This window comes from Lissotriton helveticus, chromosome 3_1 (genome assembly GCF_964261635.1).
Source record: "Lissotriton helveticus chromosome 3_1, aLisHel1.1, whole genome shotgun sequence".
Classification (NCBI taxonomy): domain Eukaryota; kingdom Metazoa; phylum Chordata; class Amphibia; order Caudata; family Salamandridae; genus Lissotriton; species Lissotriton helveticus.
Genome location: NC_136061.1, coordinates 1,020,104,617 through 1,020,123,130, shown reverse-complemented (window position 1 = coordinate 1,020,123,130; position 18,514 = coordinate 1,020,104,617). Strand labels below are relative to the sequence as shown.

Sequence of the window (18,514 nt, the reverse complement as noted above, 5' to 3'; positions counted from 1 at the left end):
TTTTGAGGCTGTAAAATGCCTGATTCATAGAAGTTGGCCCATTTGTGAGCCGCAAAAAAGCTTTTTGGGAGGTACTAGGCCCAAATTTCAGCTTGTTACCGAATCTTAATTTGGGTTTTGCGATTCGGTATTTGGAAGGGGCGTCTTGACGCGGTCTCGTTCTAGTACCGAATTGGAATGGTATGTATGAATATTTTGCAACCAAAATGTGCTCGCAAAAGATTTACATTTATTGTCAATTGAAAATTGGTGGTAACCCAATTGCAGAAGTTAATCTGTCAATCACCAGCATCGTCTTCTCCCTACTCTTCGGCCACCAATCACAATGCAGTAGTAGAAGTGCGCTCCTCCCTCTCAAGGGTATTATTTTGTCCCCTCAACTCCACATCAGAGGGGGTTGAATTCCTCCGGGTGAGTGTCTTCTCACATACTGGACCCTGTACTAGGTTCTAGGAACTGTCAAAGTGTAAATAAGCAAAGGTGTTATCGTGCTTGTCCACAATTCATTCTTTAGTAAACTGTATTTTCTTTGGTCAGACCAGTTCCTGACCTTTTTATAGTCCTGTTGAGGGACAATGGCCATTGGATGGTTGGTGGATTTTCTCTGTTTCAATAGCCATGTCCACACTGGTTCCCTTTACTCTTTAATGAGGGTATTGGGATAGTGGGCCATCTGATTTTCAAGGACCCCTGGTTGAACATGGCCATTAGACACTCCTATTGCTGATTATTTGATTAACATGGACAATCTGGAGAAATTATGGGGCTGATTCACAAAAGCATTGATGCGTACGAGAAGTAATACTTCAGGAGGACTCTTACATGCATATGTGAACTGGCCCTAAGAATCTCAAATTGGAATAAAATGGGACTATTCAGGGAATATTCATAAACGATTATCACAAATAGAAAGGACTGTACCTCTTTGCACTTTACTAATCGGGGTGGATGAGTTGGGGTTGATTCAAAAGATTATTTAAAACAGTACTCCTGTAGTACTACTTCCCATACTCATATGATTTTATGAATTATTCTATATAAAAAAAGATAATTTAGTGTCATATAGCTCTACGATCCTTCAATGAAAGGGGTAATGTAATTGTGTACCAAGGGCCTCATTTATGAGGCTATGCGTCACTTTTACGCCACCGGTGCGTCACTTTTTGTGACGCACCAGTGGCGCAAAAAATGCACCTTGTTGCGCCATATTTACAAAGTGACGCATCTAGGTAGATGCGTCACTTTGTAAACTCCTGCGCCACATTATACCTGCACCAGGTATAATGTATGCAAGGGGGCGTTTTGACGTAAGAAAGGGTCATGGAAGTGACGCAGTGAAATCTATAAGATTTCCCTGCTCCACTGCTAGGACACAAATGCGTCAATTTCTTACGCCTGCCTCACAGCAGGCGTAAGACTGACGCAGGCCCTTTCACATGGGGCTTGCCCCATGTGAAAGGACACATTGCTGGAGTTGCGTCACTTTTGTGACACACTCCAGCAATGCGTCACTTTTGCGCCATACAGATACGTCAGAAATACTGACGTATCTGTAACTCCTTGCGCAATGATGCGTCATACTGTAAATATAACGCATCATTGGTGTCGCAAGGAGGGCGCAGTGAAAAGTGACGCATCGCTGTTTTCACGCAGCGATGCGTCACTTTTCATAAATGAGGTCCCATGGTTTTAATATATTCATGAATGTGAAATGTACAGTTGTTTTATATGGAGAAAATGTGCCCCCCACACTCCTCATTTCGTATGTGTTTGATGTAATTTAAATACTATGCACTGAATTTAAAAGTTACATTGAGCTGTTTTGTTGCTGTAATCAATCATTGTTTATTGAAAGGTGGGCGTTGCTAAAAAATAATGGTTTGAATCCCCTCCTGAAGTGTAGTTATGTTTGTGTATGTTTTCCTCAGTAGGAGGATCTTGCTAAATGCCTCCACCATTTAAATGGGTATAAATTATTTCTGGACTCTAGAGGCATATTTGGTCTAAAGTGCTTAATTTGTGCCAGCGGTTGCTGGAGGTGGTCACCGGTACTCATTTTTGGCAACTGGACCCTATCTTTTTTTATCAGACTTTGACCTACAGCAAGAAAGAGAAAAGCAAAAATGGAGAAAAAAGGATTAAGAGAAACCTGGGAACACAAAGAGAGAAAGCGGGTTTGAAAAAGACCATGGACCAGTGAGATAAAGAGACAGCAGGTGTATGGTGGTGAAAGATTGGAGTGGAATCAAGACTAGGCAGGCTTCCTAGTCTGTAACCCTAGCTCTGGATGGCAGAGGGCTCCTAATGAAAACTCTGGGTCCTTGCACATATCATTTTTTTATTAATTAATCACCAATGTAGACGATTGGACTGTTGATAGAATGTGATTTTATTCGTAGGTTGAGTTGAAGAATTTGAACATGATTATTGCATGATCAGCAGCAAGTGGAGCCTGAGACGGGTTGGTCAGTTTCATGAGTTTCAGCTCCTTGCTGCATGGCATTCAGAGACCCATGTGCAACAGACAGACTTATAAATCCCAGATATTGCTCCCAAGGCAATCTGAGGCCAGAACCTTCTTTACTTGTTTAAGGCCCTTTAGCTGAGCTTACTGGATTAGTCTGACTTCTGAAAATAGCATAGGATCTCTACAAAGGGTGAACTGGCAGCCTGATGGCTGACCTGCTGGTTCAGACACATGCTGGGCCAGTGAGCTCCTGAGCAGTCACCACAGCAGCTATCAGTAATGTTATGTCATTCGTATTTACATGGTGCACTGCTGCCACTGACAAGAACTCTTTAAAACATGTTTTAATTAGTACAGACTTCCAACAAGGTGAGAAAAGAATTAGATTAAAAAAACAAAGCCATAAATTAAAAAGGAAAAATTAAATGTTTATTATCTCATGAACCGTGATGAGCAGCGGGAGAAATGACTGCCGACCAGGCAGACGGATTAACAAAAGAGCTCAAGTTAAAAGCAGGGAACTCACACACCTCAGATGCTCCCACGCCCTCGAAGCAGGATTCACTCGCCAGCCCCAGGCTATGGGCACCATAGAGGGTAAGGTGGTCAGGATCCCCCTGTCACTAAAACCGAGGGCCACAGACAAGCCCTATGCTGTCCTTATAATGGAGAGGTGTGAAGGGGCAACACGCGAAGGTCCGAGGCAGGACGCAGCCCGAGTAAAGTAGGCGCACGAGTCACAGTCCCTGATGGCTGCAGACAAAGGGACTGCCATGTGTTTAGGTCCACCATCTGTCTGAAAATGGATCATCGTATACTGTCCATAGTATACTTCCTGTATACACTGTTGCCTGTGTATATTATAATAATATGCTATATAATATCATTATGCTATTTCTATATTCCTTGCGCTCACTTCCCGCCAATACTCTTTGTGCGCACGTCCTGACAATATTGGCAGATTATATCTACGCTGTTAGTTTAACCCCTTGAGTGCTTGGGACGAAACCACTCCGTCACGAGCCACGGACACGCTGTGCTGGTGACGGAGTGGTTCCGTCACGGCGCGGCCGCCCCGCCCACGCTACAGGAATTCCGTGCATGCGCGGGCTTTCTATTGAGCGGGCGGGGCCATGGCGGAACCACTCCGTCACAAGCACAGCACGCCCGTGGCTCGTGACGGAGTGGTTCCGTCACGAGCGTGGCGGCGCCGCACGGACCCCCCTCTCCCCCAGCGCCGCGACGGAATTACCGCCGCGGCCAAGGGGTTAAATTGCACATCTCTCGTACACACCATTGTATCATTTTTGTTTTTGTATTTAGACACAGGTATCTGTTTCGAATCTTATATGTAATTTACGTACGCTGAAGTCCTTATGTAATGTAACTGGTTCTTTTGTAAAGCGCTCTGACACCTTTGGGTAAAGTACGCACTATATAAAAACGCATGAATAAATAAATAAATAAGGTTGGGGGACAATGAGTGACTGGAAGGTCAGGCACACCTTGATATATTTTGCCGGGGGTTCCTTCATTTTGTGCTATGTCCCTGGACTGTTTTAAATCACTAAATATGTAAAAAGACAAAAAGAGAATGATCAAGTAGAGACTGGCAGGAGGGGGAGAAGGATTTCACCGAAATAATCTAACCCATCAAAATACTCATGAAAAAATTAAATCTCATAATCTAGAATTCGTAAGTACTCTCCCTAATTCATTAAAATGATCGCAGCGACCCCATCCATTGCAAGGGCAGAAATGAACCCATAATTAATCGAGGAAAATGTTTACACGTAGGTGATGTTTCTCAGCGTAGTGACCAAAATAAACAAAACATTTTGGGGCATACTCTGCCCCATTTGTTGAAAAATTACTTCCCCATCGATCTACCAAAATGATTACAAATTAGAGCCATTGTGTAAACCTCAGAAAAGCGGCGGCTCCTCCGCTAAGGCAGAGGAGTACTGCCTAAAGCATTGTGAGCAGTGGAAAAATAAAATGATAATAACTCTATGGTATTATAATTTTATTTTTCCGTTGTCAGACAGATTGGTGAGGCGGTGCTTGGCTGTCATCACAGCCAGCAAGGAGAGGAGTGGTGGGCACTTAAGTGCGCATGACGGTTTGGCCAGCCAAACAGTCATGCACACTTTGCATGTTCCCCATCAGGCTGTAATACACAGCCTTGTGAGGAACTTGCACAGGCATCCACTGCCTGTGCGAGAGCAGAACCACGGCGCTCAGACAAAGCACAACGCTGCATTGCTTGGAGGAGCCAGGGTGTGCTTCCTGCTTCAAGCAGGAACAGAAGAGGACAACGCGAGGCAAGGCGAGGTGGTGGTGCGGCAGCAAGGTAAGTAACCTTCTTATTTCTTTTCCTATCCCCCACCTCACCCGTACTACTCGTTGGCAGCCAGTGCCTCAGAAAGCACTGTTTAATTCACAAACCCACTTGTTTCAACTAAGAAACTAAACATTACATACCAAATGTTGGTCTAAGAGCCAGAATCTAAAATGAAATGTTCACTAGATGCTGCAAATGATATTGAAAATCGGTTGACTCCTACGAGCCAAAGCGCAAGCGGCCTGGAACTCAATTCTTCCTCCCCTATTGAATGGCAGAAAGATACAAAAATAGCAATGCTTCAGCAACCCTTCAAGTGACATGCTAACCCTACCTCATTGCACCAATGATTACCCTTGAAGAGCTTTCTGCAGTTCAGAGATGTCTTGACCATTCGCTTGCACTTCGCTCTTTCACCATCTTAATAGACTCGAAACTATATGGGCCAGCGGCTAGACAGCGAAAAGGAGCTTTTTAAGACTTACTAAATAAATAAATCTATCAAACTGTTGATGACCAACGAAGCGTTGATGTCTTTTTTCATAATTTTTAAGTTCCTGTGGAATGTTTCCTACTTGGGCATCACTGATACAGATTCGCCAGCTTGTGCCAACAAACAGTGTGGCATGCTAGAAACTGTTCAAATTTTTGCGCAGAGTTGTCTGTGCTATAGTGAGCGTGGCTTCTGAACAGGTAAGGCTAGCATTTACTTGGTAAATGTCAAGGCGATTCAAACTCGTTTTTCAATTGTATTAATTCCTAAATACAATGGTGTTTTAAATGTGGTTCTTCTCATGGTTGTGGTAGAAATGCCTAGCACAGTTTTGCAGATGCCCATTAAATAAGACGTTTATGCGTCAAAGTGGGCAAGGCTATCTGGGACTGCATGGTGTGGTTAATGAGAAAAATGCACAATTTGAATTTGATCGAAATACGAGAATTTTGCATATATGTTTACCTCAATTTCCTATACATCTGTGATTTATCAAGGACAAGTGGAGCAAAAAACAATATTCTTATTGAACTAGATCCCCACCAACACTGAAAAAGTAGTACCAGTTTGTGCGCTGCTTTTAGGATCAAATCATTTGCAAATTGTACGTGCATCTTACATTGCTGGACTCCTGGTCCGATTTCATTGTCTCGGCGATGTATTTGACGCCCTCTATGGCGCTCTTCACATCTGGATTTTTCGTGAGCGGTGAATCATAGGTCACTGCAGCTGGTCCTGGCTTCCCAGAGATTTCAGAGATGTCAATGTCTTCAGTGAAAATCCTTTTATTGTGTTTGCCTTTGGCCGGGCGTTTCATTGTGGAGAAGAACATCACATTTGGAATGGTCTCAATAAAAATCTGGAAAAAACAGATTTTACATTGATGCACTTGATCGAATTACATAAGACATTTCCATTATGCCATTGATTTTTTCCCACGTTCTGTAATATTTGAGCAAGGATGCATGTCAGGCTGATATTAAATATTAATATTAGTTTAGATATATTAGTTAATTAATTAATTAATATATCACATAATATTAATATTAGATATTACATTTCGCAATTTCCGAGTCGTAAAAGAATGCAAATTGCTAGTCGCCCTCAGCTACTGAAAGGTTACCAGGTAACTATTGTCAAGGGTTTACCACTACACAACACCACATGTGATGTTTTATAGTAACTTTTGCTCGGTCTGAGCTAGAATCAATATTTTATTTGTTGAAATCTGGGATACAGCAACAATGGATTATGCGAAAAGTGCAGTAACTTCATAATTATGGGGAAAATGTTGCAACTGAGGGATTACCTAATCCCAGTGTCCTGCTTACACTTCTATGGTACTCTGCTGAAGTGCAAAAGAGAAATAAGGGGACTATCTATCCCTTCTAGTTTTATGGTGGTATGCCGGTGTGTATCTCTGAAAAACTCAAAACTGGTGCTCTGATTTTGAGTGTGAAACAAACCATCACTCAAAACTACAAAAGCAAACCAACATAACATTGAGTGATAGTGTGAGATTTGGAAAAGTGGGAAGTGGCAGGGCAACGGAATGTATGTGTTCAAGTTCCATTCAAAATATGTTGGGTATAGACATCATTTACACAAGTTTAGGCAAAAGTTGTACAATTTTCAACAGTCAATGAGCAATTAGATTTTTACAGTGCCAATAACGGTTAGTAAAACGTGTTGTATTTTCTTAATTGTACTTTTTTATTTAATTCATAATCTCTGTAAACGGTCAACAAACATTAAATATAAAATATCACTTAGTAAGACATTAGCAGTTAAAATGAGAGTATTCACATTGTGATGCGCACTAATTTAGCCCAAATTTGAAAACACCTTGAAAAAGTAAAAAAAAAAACCAATAACAGTTCCTTGCAATGCAGGGATCTTTAGTAGTACATATTTTTACTAAAAAATAAACACAGGACATATGACATGAACTTGTGGTTAATTGATAGGTGTAATATTCACAGGAACAGAGGACAGGATGCAGCAGTAACAATATGGTAAGTTTATTGTGTAGAGGAGATGAGCCGTGAAGCCCCTTCTCCAAACCTGGGCCAACCGTCCTAGTGTGGAATCTGGTCCACGCATTCTGTGTTCCAGATTCCACCAGAGAACAGCAGGACACCGCACATCCACCTTTGTTAACAAACGTTTTACCAAGGTGTGTAAGAAACACAACAAGAACACAAATAATATTCATTGATAAAAGTACGAATGTATGCTGGGCCCGAATGTACATAAAAATGTATACACCCATGTGATAATCATTGCACCATGCCGGTCTCTGTCTCACAACATTGTGTCTTTGCACATTTCTAGGTTGATGACGGAACTCTTTCCGCCAATTCATGTTGTTACGCACCAATTTTGGGACCCCGTACCAACTTGGGACCAGAGCTGTCATTGTCAGGCCATAACCACCCAGGAACTTTCACAACTTTGGACAAACTCCAGACATTGCCATCGTTTAGCTCCACCACCTGCTTACCAACTCTGACAACTCTCATAGGAGCCGAAAACCTAGACTCGCCAGACCTCAACATTCTCCCCTTTTTCACACGCACCCAATCATTGACTCTCAAAGGGTGCAATAGACCGTTATCCTGTAAAACTACCGCACCAGAGCAATCATCAATGGCTTTTCTATTGACATCCTCCCTACAGACTAGATCCCTCATCCATCTCTGAGTCAAATTACACAGACTCTCCCTACCCCTCATTTTTTCAAAAGTAGACAAATCACCATCACTTCTGGGAGTGTTTCTGTAACGCCATAGTAACTCTTTAATAGCCTGATGACAATTCTGTCCATTGCTAATGGCAAGATCTAAACCTCCTTTTAACACCCTAATCCACCCTTACACAATACCATTGCTTTGTGGATAATATACTGAAGAACGCTTGTATGCAATACCATGACTCTCAAGAAACACCTTCATCTCATGAGACGTCAACTGCACACCATTGTCTGTAAGCAGTAACTCAGGAAAGCCCTCCCTTTCAAATACTTCATTCAAAAATTGAATACCAATTCTTGAAGTAATTTGTGGTACTAGCTTAACAACAGGCCACTGGGACAATTGGTCAACTAGAAGAATGGCATACAAAGGATTGTGGCCAAAACTCATTGGTCCAGCTATGTCAAGAGACACACTCTCCCAAACCTGAAATGGCCTTGAAACAGGTAAGCATTAATCCACAAAAGTCTTTTGGGATTTGTCACTAACACTGCGTTCAATACAACATCTGACCTTCCTTTCAATCCACCAATCCACCGCAGGCCACCAAAATTCGCTCCTAATCCTCCTTTTCATACTAGTCATACCGGGATAACCTTCATGAGTCATGTCTAACACAGTTTGTTTAAGATCAACAGGCACAACCAATTGCAGACCTCTCATTAAAATGTCATCTTCAAGAGACAATTCTTGTGCCACTTGAAAGAAAGGGACAAGGTTCGGGTAGATCAGCTGTCCTAGTCCTGGATGACTCAACAAAACACACATCCTTTTTGAGATTTTCATCATTATCACAAGATAATCTCCGTTGATCTTCTCTGATACATCCCTTAGATACTTCACAGATGGACACAACCATTTCCAAATCACAATCATCCACAACAACACTATCATCCTTCGCTGGTAACCTTGACAAACAGCCAGCCAGGACATTTTTTACCCCAGGAATATATTCAACTTTGAAATTAAAATCTTCTAATTTGTATTGCCAACTGGCAATCCTGGGAGCTGCTTTACCACAACCTTTTGTTGTAAACAAATCCACAAGCGGACGATGATCAGTCCTTACTCTGAAAACTGTGCCATAAACGTACTTCCTAAAATATTCAATGCCCCACGGACACGCTAGTGTCTCTTTTTCCAAAGTGGAATATTTGCTCTCTGCCCCTCTTAATGGTCTGAATGCAAAAGCAATGATGACTAAATGTCCCTTCTGATTTTGCATAAGGACAGCACCAATGCCAACATTGCTGGCGTCTGAAACATCAACAAAATCTCAAGCAAAAAGTGTCAAAAGTAGCTAATGCAGGGGCAGAAGATATAATTTTTTTTAAATGTATGAATTAATTGGCACAATTGCCTTCCCATGAAAACGATTGTTTTTGTTTTCCTAAATTTCTCATGTGAACAGTTCTGTCAGAAAATACAGTAATACATTTAGCGTAGTATTCCACCGGACCTAGAAAAGATCTTAGCTGGTCCGTGTTCTGATGCTGAGTATCCTCTTCAATAAACAACAAGGTCCACCTCTAGAAGGTTTCCTGTGAGCCAGAGTATATCAGGCATACACAGTATTTGTTAAAATACCCCTCACACACCAAAAGGGCCCTTGGTGTCATGCTTCATCATCGGGGTCTTCCCGCCCCGCTGCGGGACGGGGCGTGCTACGACTAGCGACTACGCTGGAGCACTTAGATATTGTAAGTGCTATGTGAAGTGTATTGAGTGAGTGTGAGTAGGGTCAGGAGTGATATGAAAAAGTGAGATTTAAAAGAATACCTGGCCTTATGAAAGCAAAATATTCTTTATTAGTCATAGGCTGGTATCGTCACCACGGAAGCCACGGATGAAGGAGGATGCGAGGGCTGCTCGTGAACTAATGGAAGTTACATGTACCCCTCTTCCAGACCGGCTCATGGGGCACTGACTCCTATTTATTCCAGCCCATGACTCAGAAATACTGACAGGGCTATAACTGTTCAAAATTGAATGCCATATTGCAGTTGTATTATAAATTATATTCTATTCACTTGTATATACACATAGCACACATTGTTGCCAACCTTAGTGAGTGACAGAGGGATCCGACCCCGTCCTGACGAAGAGGCAGTCAGCCTCGAAACATGTTGACAACACCAGGAGAACTAGCCCATTGTTAAGCTAGATTGTCTCCGACACACCATTTTTAACGATAACAGCCTATGACTAACGGAGGAAACTTCATCTGTACCGTTGCGCCGAGTTGTTGCAATTCTGGTATTAGATTTCCTAGCTCCCATTGCCTGTTTTGGGAGGCCTTCGACATGTCAGACCTGATTCTGAAGGTCCAGTTATCTTTGTTGAAGTTTCCCTTTTTCAATGCCTCTCCCAGAATTTTTTCCTTTAGTACGTAGGTTTTGAAGATAATAAGTATTTTCCTAGGTGTTTTTCTTTCTTTGTTTTTACCAAATGGATCTCTATGTGCTCTTTGTATATCTTCCTCGAAAAGTGCTTTGTCAGCCCATGGAAAGTGTTCTGATAGAAGTTCCACCACATATTTCTTAATGTCTGAACCTTCCTGGTTTTCTGGTACATTTAATATCCTTATATTATTTTTCCTGGCTTGATTTTCAAGCGACTCCATCTTCTCATTCATTATTTTGCTCTCCTGTCTCAAGGAATTTATCTCCTTCTGATTCTTTTCCACCTTTTTGTTCAGCGTGCCAACTTCGCTCTCCACAGCCGTCACTCTGTCCCCTAGTGCATTAAGCTTGTTGTCCAGCTTCTCACACACTTCCTGAATTTTGTCTTGCTTGGCCCCTGATATGGTAAATTTTTCTCGCATCTCCGTCCATATCCTTTCAAGAAATTCATCTGTGTGGTTTTTAGGAGTAAAATCTCCCGTTTTTTGCAACTCAGGCACTCCAACTTCGTCATCCGTTATCTCCCCCCTTGTTTCTGCGGCCACGGTGTCTTTATCAGCCCCGTTTGCCCCGTTTGCCATGTTTGCTATTTGGGGGGCAGCTGCAGCTTCTTCCTTGTCTGCTGCTTTACTTTTCCAACTAACCTCCAAGTTCTTGAATGCTACCTTGCTCTTATTCTTACTTGGTGCTATTTTTTCAGGGTCTATGTTTGTTTGAGTCTTTGCATGTAGATCAGCTGTGACAAGAGAGAGCGTGTTTTCCTCTCCTCCCAAAAAGGGGGGGTCTTTTGGTGACGGTTGTACCTGTGTCTGTGCCTGCTCCTCCGCGTGTGGACTCTGCTGTAGCTGGACTTTAAAGTAGGTTCTTAATGACGGAGTTACCTTGATTTTCCCTTTCAGGGATGAGTCAGCTTTCCCTCTGGAGGAAATTATCCCACTTTCAGAGTTAATCTTCGTGTTTTCTTTGGGTGGTTTCTTGGCTCTTTTTTTGATCTCTCTGAGAGAGATACCCTTAGGATATTGTTCCTTCTTAAGAAAGTTCCTATTTCGCAGGCTGTAGCTTGATATGACCTGCTTGCCCTGTTCATCCACTGGTTTCCCTCCCGGGTTATTTGCCAAGTTTTTTCCTTCTGCTGATTTACTTTGGTTTGGAATTTTCTTAAGCTCGTTGCACCCACCTTCACCACCCTCCTCTGTTTCTTTCAATGCCTCACTCATGTGCTGCGGTGACCTGCCTTTTGTAAAGTTCTTTTCTAACGCTCTTCAGGGGTCATGTATGAGAGTACATTTAGAGAAATCAGCCCACCTGTCCTTCTCGCCGTTACTTGATCCACAAACGCGTCCCTCGCCCCTGCCGTCCAACGTGAATTCGGCACCAACTCCGCGTTGTCTGACAGGCCTCTGCCGCTTGCTCCCCGGAACTGAAACCACAGTCTTCCGGAAGCTCTTCCGCAGATCGCCTTCGCCTTCACAGCAGCCGCCCAGACTCCCATATCGTATCCTGCCTTGCCGGACCCGTCACGCTTTGCTTGGTCAAGAGCACGGAGAAGCAAATCCGACTCTCCTTGTGAGGAGCCGCTCTTCGTCACCAGGTAGGTTACCATTCCTTATTTATTCCGAGGGTCAAGAAATCCCTTTTCTTTTGTGGTTTTACTGCTCGATGCTCACTGCTCCATGCCTTGGTGCGTTCCTGGCGTTTTTTTTTACGTCCTCATGTCAGAGGAGCCCGGAGTCCTGGAGCTCACCGACCGAGCGTCCTACCCGGCCGCCATCTTCCCCACAGATCCCAGTATTGAATGTTACGCACATTGTGATCAGATGTGGCAGCTGCCTCTCAGGCTCCTCATATTGTCAGTTTGCTGCCCGATAAGTGAACGCTTAACATGAGCTGTGGCAGAGGCACTGGGCTTTGCTTAGTGTTTGGGGAAGGGAGAGCCCGTGTTGCTGTGCCACTGTTGCCGCCCTCGTGTTGCTCCACCCCTTCCTGGCCCAGCCCTCCCTGCGCACACACACATCACCCCTTGCCCGTCGCTACTTCACATGGGCAACATCCTGTAATTGTAATTAAAAAAATTATATAACAAGTGTTTATGTGTACGGTCTCTTGCATTGCCCCAAAATATAAATAAGTTGGTAGACTTAAAGCATAGGTGCGCCTGTGTGCAGGAGGCTCACGTAAGTCCTTTAGACATTGTGCGCCACTTAATGGTCTCCATCATCAGTTTAGGCTTCAGCGTTTCTCTGCAGCGTTCCTCTTCCCTTTGTTTTCCAAATTCATTAGATGAACATATGTGCCTTTAGAACCCCAGACATATGTTACCTTTTCACGCTTCTCGTTTTTGTTATGCTCGGTTCATATTTAACTTTGTAACAACTACTAGGAAGCACTGTAGCAACTGGCGTAAGGACCCGCATTCAATTTACCACTGATACAGCAGGTGATAAGTCCAGAATAAAAGTTAGTCTGCTACCTTTGCTCCTTTTCCTGTGAGCTTAGATCGCAAGCCAGCGTGGGCAGACAGCCGCTGCCTGCAGCTACTGCAAAAGATTGACTGCTCTGGCACCGGCCATGCAGCTGTTCTTTCTTTCTAGGGCACAGTCAGGCACCGTAGCTCAGAACGAGGCTGGTGAGACACTCAAGCACAATGGGTGCATGCACCGGGTGTTGCCTCAAGGCCGCTTTTCCCCCAAACCCACAGTAGAAGATAGTGCCACCGCCATTGGTGGTGTCCTGGAACATATAATATATGGAAAAGTTTCCTTTAACGTTTGGATTATACTCCGAGGCCTAGTGGCTCAAAGCAAGAAGACTCCTCCTGTGCGGTTCAGGTGAGTTTCGTTCTAATTTACTAATTACTGCAGTGCCTCATGATAACAGCCAATGTGCCTGACTTAATTCCTCCTAGGAACGACTTAATAAGAAAACAGATAGTCTACTCTCACCATCAGGATTATTTGCTCTGGTGTTTGTGTGTGCGTGTGTTGTGTGTCTATTGATGACTGCACTTAATAACACTTGCTGTCCTCCACTGGAACTCGTTGCCAATTAAATTATGTTTTTCAGCTTAACAGACACGCACATCAAAGCACTGTAATAAATGCATAATCACAGCTAGCACACACCATCATGCTAAAATGACGCTCTATTAAAAATATTTTCTTTATTTTAATAAGTGCATTTCATTTGGGAGACGGTGTTGTGTACGGCCTAAGCTGCCAACTTTGGAGCTGGAACACCGGTGTTCAGTCTCCCAAGTTGCTGCTGGTTTTCACTGCTCCCAGGCAGCTTCCACTTTATGCTTCTCCAACAATAGTGCATCTCTTTGCTGCTACCACATTGCTGTTAGTTTAGCTACCTCCAAGATGCTGCTAAGGTAAGCTGCCTTCAGAGAGATGTGGTCAATAAATTGGGAAACCCAATAAACCCTTGAAGGCTTGGGCAATACAATAAAAAAGTAATGGGTACCAACAAGGGAATATATTTGCTAATGACTCAGTGGAGTATAGAATTACTTGAAGGATTAGTCCATCTGGAACAAACCCCAATGTGTCATAAGACAACGTCACTCAATGCAACTGTTTAGCACCAACAACAAAAAACACGGGAGATCCTAAACTGTTAGAAGTACAAAGTTATTTATATTAAGTTATCGTTAAAAAGGAGTACATACACATGAATGAAGTCAGCAAGAGATCATGAAAAGAAAGTAAAAATCAATTATTCTAATAATTCATGACCAGCAACTATTCCACAACAGTACATAACACGACAAATTTCAACATGATAATATAAGTCGCAAGAGATTTAACACAATTTCTCAGGAAAAGAAGAGAAGGTCGACGTTTCGGTCTTGTGGCTTCCGTCCTTCAGACAATCATCAGGACAATAGTCTTTGCTAGAACAAGACTCTTGTGTTTAAACGTGAGATGAAGCCATATACCAAAGGATAAATCAATGGTCAAAGCACCAAACTTAGTAATATCTGGCGTCTATGGTACGCATAGGTACTTAAGAGATCTGCCGAATCATGCGTTGTGGGCAGGAGAGCAATCTTCCATACGTGATGTTTTATAACTTTTCTAAAGTTTCAATGGTCGATCAATGGCGTGGCATGAACACAGCGTGCGTCCGACATTCAGAGCAGCATGGTATGGTAATTTTATAGAGCATTGCTGAGGCTGTCCGTACATACGCCAATTTTACCGATCACATTTGATCTGAACACGAAACGTACTGACCATCATGCGACCCTGAGGCCTCTGATGCTGTGGGTAAGACTCTGGCCGACACCCGAGTTGCTAGATTATAAGGAAGGTTTAAAAGAAATAATGGAACTGGATAATAACAATAATATCATATGGCTTAAAAATGTTTGCATCTGGTTAAAAAGGATCGGCTTATCACATTTTTGGGATGATCCATCTATATTAACCCAAAACTCGAAAAAGGTTTTGAAATCATCATTCTGGGCATACATTCAATATAGCATGATAAATGAAAGAGCGAATGGAACTCTAACAAGCAAGTTTCTCACGTTCAAAGATAGTGCTTATTTTGAGCAATTTTTGGACGAGGTGTACCCATCACTTGCTAAAACATTATATATGAAATATAGATACGGAGGTATGAGCATAAACACTAATGTAGCAAGGTGGTCAAACGCTCATACTGAGAAGAAAGATGATATATGCACTCTATGCCCAGACAAAGCCAGAGAAGATGAGTCGCATATTTTGTTTTTCTGTACTGCTTATGCTGTAGCCAAAAAAAGATGGATTAAACCGCTTTGCTTAAACTTAGGTGTTAGATCACACAAAGAGGCGGAAAGGATCTTAAGAACCAACACCAGCCAGGTTATTATCTTTGGTATTTGTACGTTTTTTTCTAGCAACGAATTTTGTACAAACCAAAGTGGGACTGAAGCTTTAGAGAAATGTTGCACTTTAATGTAGATTAAAATATAAGAGCAGTACCCAATGAAATGATACTGCCAAATGCACTGCTCAAGATTTAAAGTGTATATATATTAATTGTTTAAATGTTTTTATACTGGAATACTCTTTTTAGATTGACTGTGGATTTAATCTTGAACACGATATGTACTTTTATTCATTATACATTATGCCTTTTTAGGTTTCGCCCTGGCCGTAGCAACTGCGTAGCAGTTGCTCCGCCCAGGGCGAAATCTAATGTTATCTCAATAGTGGGGACTTGAAACCGCCCCTTCTTCCATTGGCTAGCTCCATAAATGGAGGCTAGCCATTGGAAGAGATTGGCTGTCAATCACGCTTTCCCCGTGAAAACGCGATTCGGGGGCGTTTCTCGGTCTTTTTTTAAGTCCCGCCCCTTTGTCCTGGGCCGCGCTGTGATTGGCTGCCGGCCCGGGACACCCCCGTGACGTCATTCCCCGGGCCGCGCTGTGATTGGCTGGCCGGCCCGGGACCTGACTTGTTATACTGCTTGAACTCGACCCCAAGATATCGGAGCGCTTTACATGAGCGCCAGTTGCATTATGGAGGGACACATTTTTGTGTTTTTTAGGCACGGGTAGAATAAGTGGTTTGCCCAGAATCACACTGATGTTGAGCCTCTAGCCAGACTCGAACCTGGATCCGCAGCTTCAAAGCCGCCCGATCTGGCTGTTAAGCCACACCCTCTTGAGGCATAGCCGGGCCACTCCTAGTAGTTGAGCACCGTATATTCAGCCCTTGTATTTTTGCACGCCAGTGACCTTTTTACTCTAGCTGCATGGGTTCGAATCCCACCTCAGCCACTTATTATCTTTTTTTGTTGTTGCAGTTTTTATACTGCTTGAACTCAACCCCAAGATATCGGAGCGCTTTACATGAGCGCCAATTGCATTATGGAGGGACACATTCATGTGTTTTTTAGGCACGGGTAGAATAAGTGGTTTGCCTAGAATCACACTGATGTTGAGCCTCTAGCCAGACTCGAACCTGGATCCGCAGCTTCAAAGTCGGCCGATCTGGCCGTTAAGCCACACCCTCTTGAGGCATAGCCGGGCCACTCCTAGTAGTTGAGCACCGTATATTCAGCCCTTGTATTTTTGCACGCCAGTGACCTTTTTACTCTAGCTGCATGTGTTCGAATCCCTCCTCAGCTACTTATTATCTTTTTTTGTTGTTGCAGTTTTTATACTGCTTGAACTCGACCCCAAGATATCGGAGCGCTTTACATGAGCGCCAGTTGCATTATGGAAAGACACATTCATGTGTTTTTTAGGCACGGGTAGATTAAGTGGTTTGCCCAGAATCACACTGATGTTGAGCCTCTAGCCAGACTCGAACTTGGATCCGCAGCTTCAAAGTCGGCCGATCTGGCCGTTAAGCAACACCCTCTTGAGGCATAGCCGGGCCACTCCTAGTAGTTGAGCACCGTATATTCAGCCCTTGTATTTTTGCACGCCAGTGACCTGTATGAGCCTTTTACTCTAGCTGCATGGGTTCGAATCCCACCTCAGCCACTTATTATCTTTTTTTGTTGTTGCAGTTTTTATACTGCTTGAACTCGACCCCAAGATATCGGAGCGCTTTACATGAGCGCCAGTTGCATTATGGAAAGACACATTCATGTGTTTTTTAGGCACGGGTAGATTAAGTGGTTTGCCCAGAATCACACTGATGTTGAGCCTCTAGCCAGACTCGAACCTGGATCCGCAGCTTCAAAGTCGGCCGATCTGGCCGTTAAGCCACACCCTCCTGAGGCATAGCCGGGCCACTCGTAGTAGTTGAGCACCGTATATTCAGCCCTTGTATTTTTGCACGCCAGTGACCTGTATGAGCCTTATACTCTAGCTGCATGGGTTCGAATCCCACCTCAGCCACTTATTATCTTTTTTTGTTGTTGCAGTTTTTATACTGCTTGAACTCGACCCCAAGATATCGGAGCGCTTTACATGAGAGCCAGTTGCATTATGGAAAGACACATTCATGTGTTTTTTAGGCACGGGTAGATTAAGTGGTTTGCCCAGAATCACACTGATGTTGAGCCTCTAGCCAGACTCGAACCTGGATCCGCAGCTTCAAAGTCGGCCGATCTGGCCGTTAAGCCACACCCTCCTGAGGCATAGCCGGGCCACTCCTAGTAGTTGAGCACCGTATATTCAGCCCTTGTATTTTTGCACGCCAGTGACCTGTATGAGCCTTTTACTCTAGCTGCATGGGTTCGAATCCCACCTCAGCCACTTATTATCTTTTTTTGTTGTTGCAGTTTTTATACTGCTTGAACTCGACCCCAAGATATCGGAGCGCTTTACATGAGCGCCAGATGCATTATGGAGGGACACATTCATGTGTTTTTTAGGCACGGGTAGAATAAGTGGTTTGCCCAGAATCACACTGATGTTGAGCCTCTAACCAGACTCGAACCTGGATCCGCAGCTTCAAAGTCCACTACATTCATTCATACCCCCACAACAGACATACATCCATCCCACTCCATCCATCCATCCCACCACTCCATCCATACATCCCCCCACTGCATCCAACCATCACACTCCATCCATCACAATCCATCCCAATAAATCCCTATTTACATCCACCACTCCATCCATCCATAGCCTCCCTCCATTCCATCCATACAAAACATCCACTCCATTCTGCCAGCCATCCCCTAATCCATCCATATATCCATCACCACACTACATACATTCATAACACCACACCATACATCCATCCATCCATCCCACTACATTCAACAATACATCCCAAAGCATACATCCTTTAGCCACTCCATCCATACATTACATTCCAAACATGTAACACTACATCCAGACATCCATACTATCCATCCATCCCATAAACTCCATCCATCCATCAATCCATACACTACTACATACATACAGCCAAACCACAATTACAAGTGCAGGGGATGAACAGTGCTAGTGTGAGTTCAGAGTGATGAGTGTGTCTTTGATAGTGTAGCCCATTAAGGTCATACTTATTTGTACTGGCCATGCTTGTTTCTTAACTTCCTGACATTTTGACGCAGCGTGAACACATTACTTTTTGTGGTCCAGCCCACGTAGCTTAACTT

General features: G+C 43.4%; 1 protein-coding gene across 1 annotated transcript in view; it reads right to left on the bottom strand.

Annotated features, from left to right (window-relative positions):
* Nucleotides 1–18,514, bottom strand: part of CHRNA1 (cholinergic receptor nicotinic alpha 1 subunit) — a 155,984-nt gene that overhangs the window by 15,803 nt on the left and 121,667 nt on the right. Inside the window, exon 8 of the mRNA XM_078683834.1 lies at nucleotides 5,924–6,163. Within this exon, the coding sequence (XP_078539960.1) occupies nucleotides 5,924–6,163 (240 nt within the window). The remainder of the gene's footprint in view (nucleotides 1–5,923; nucleotides 6,164–18,514) is intronic.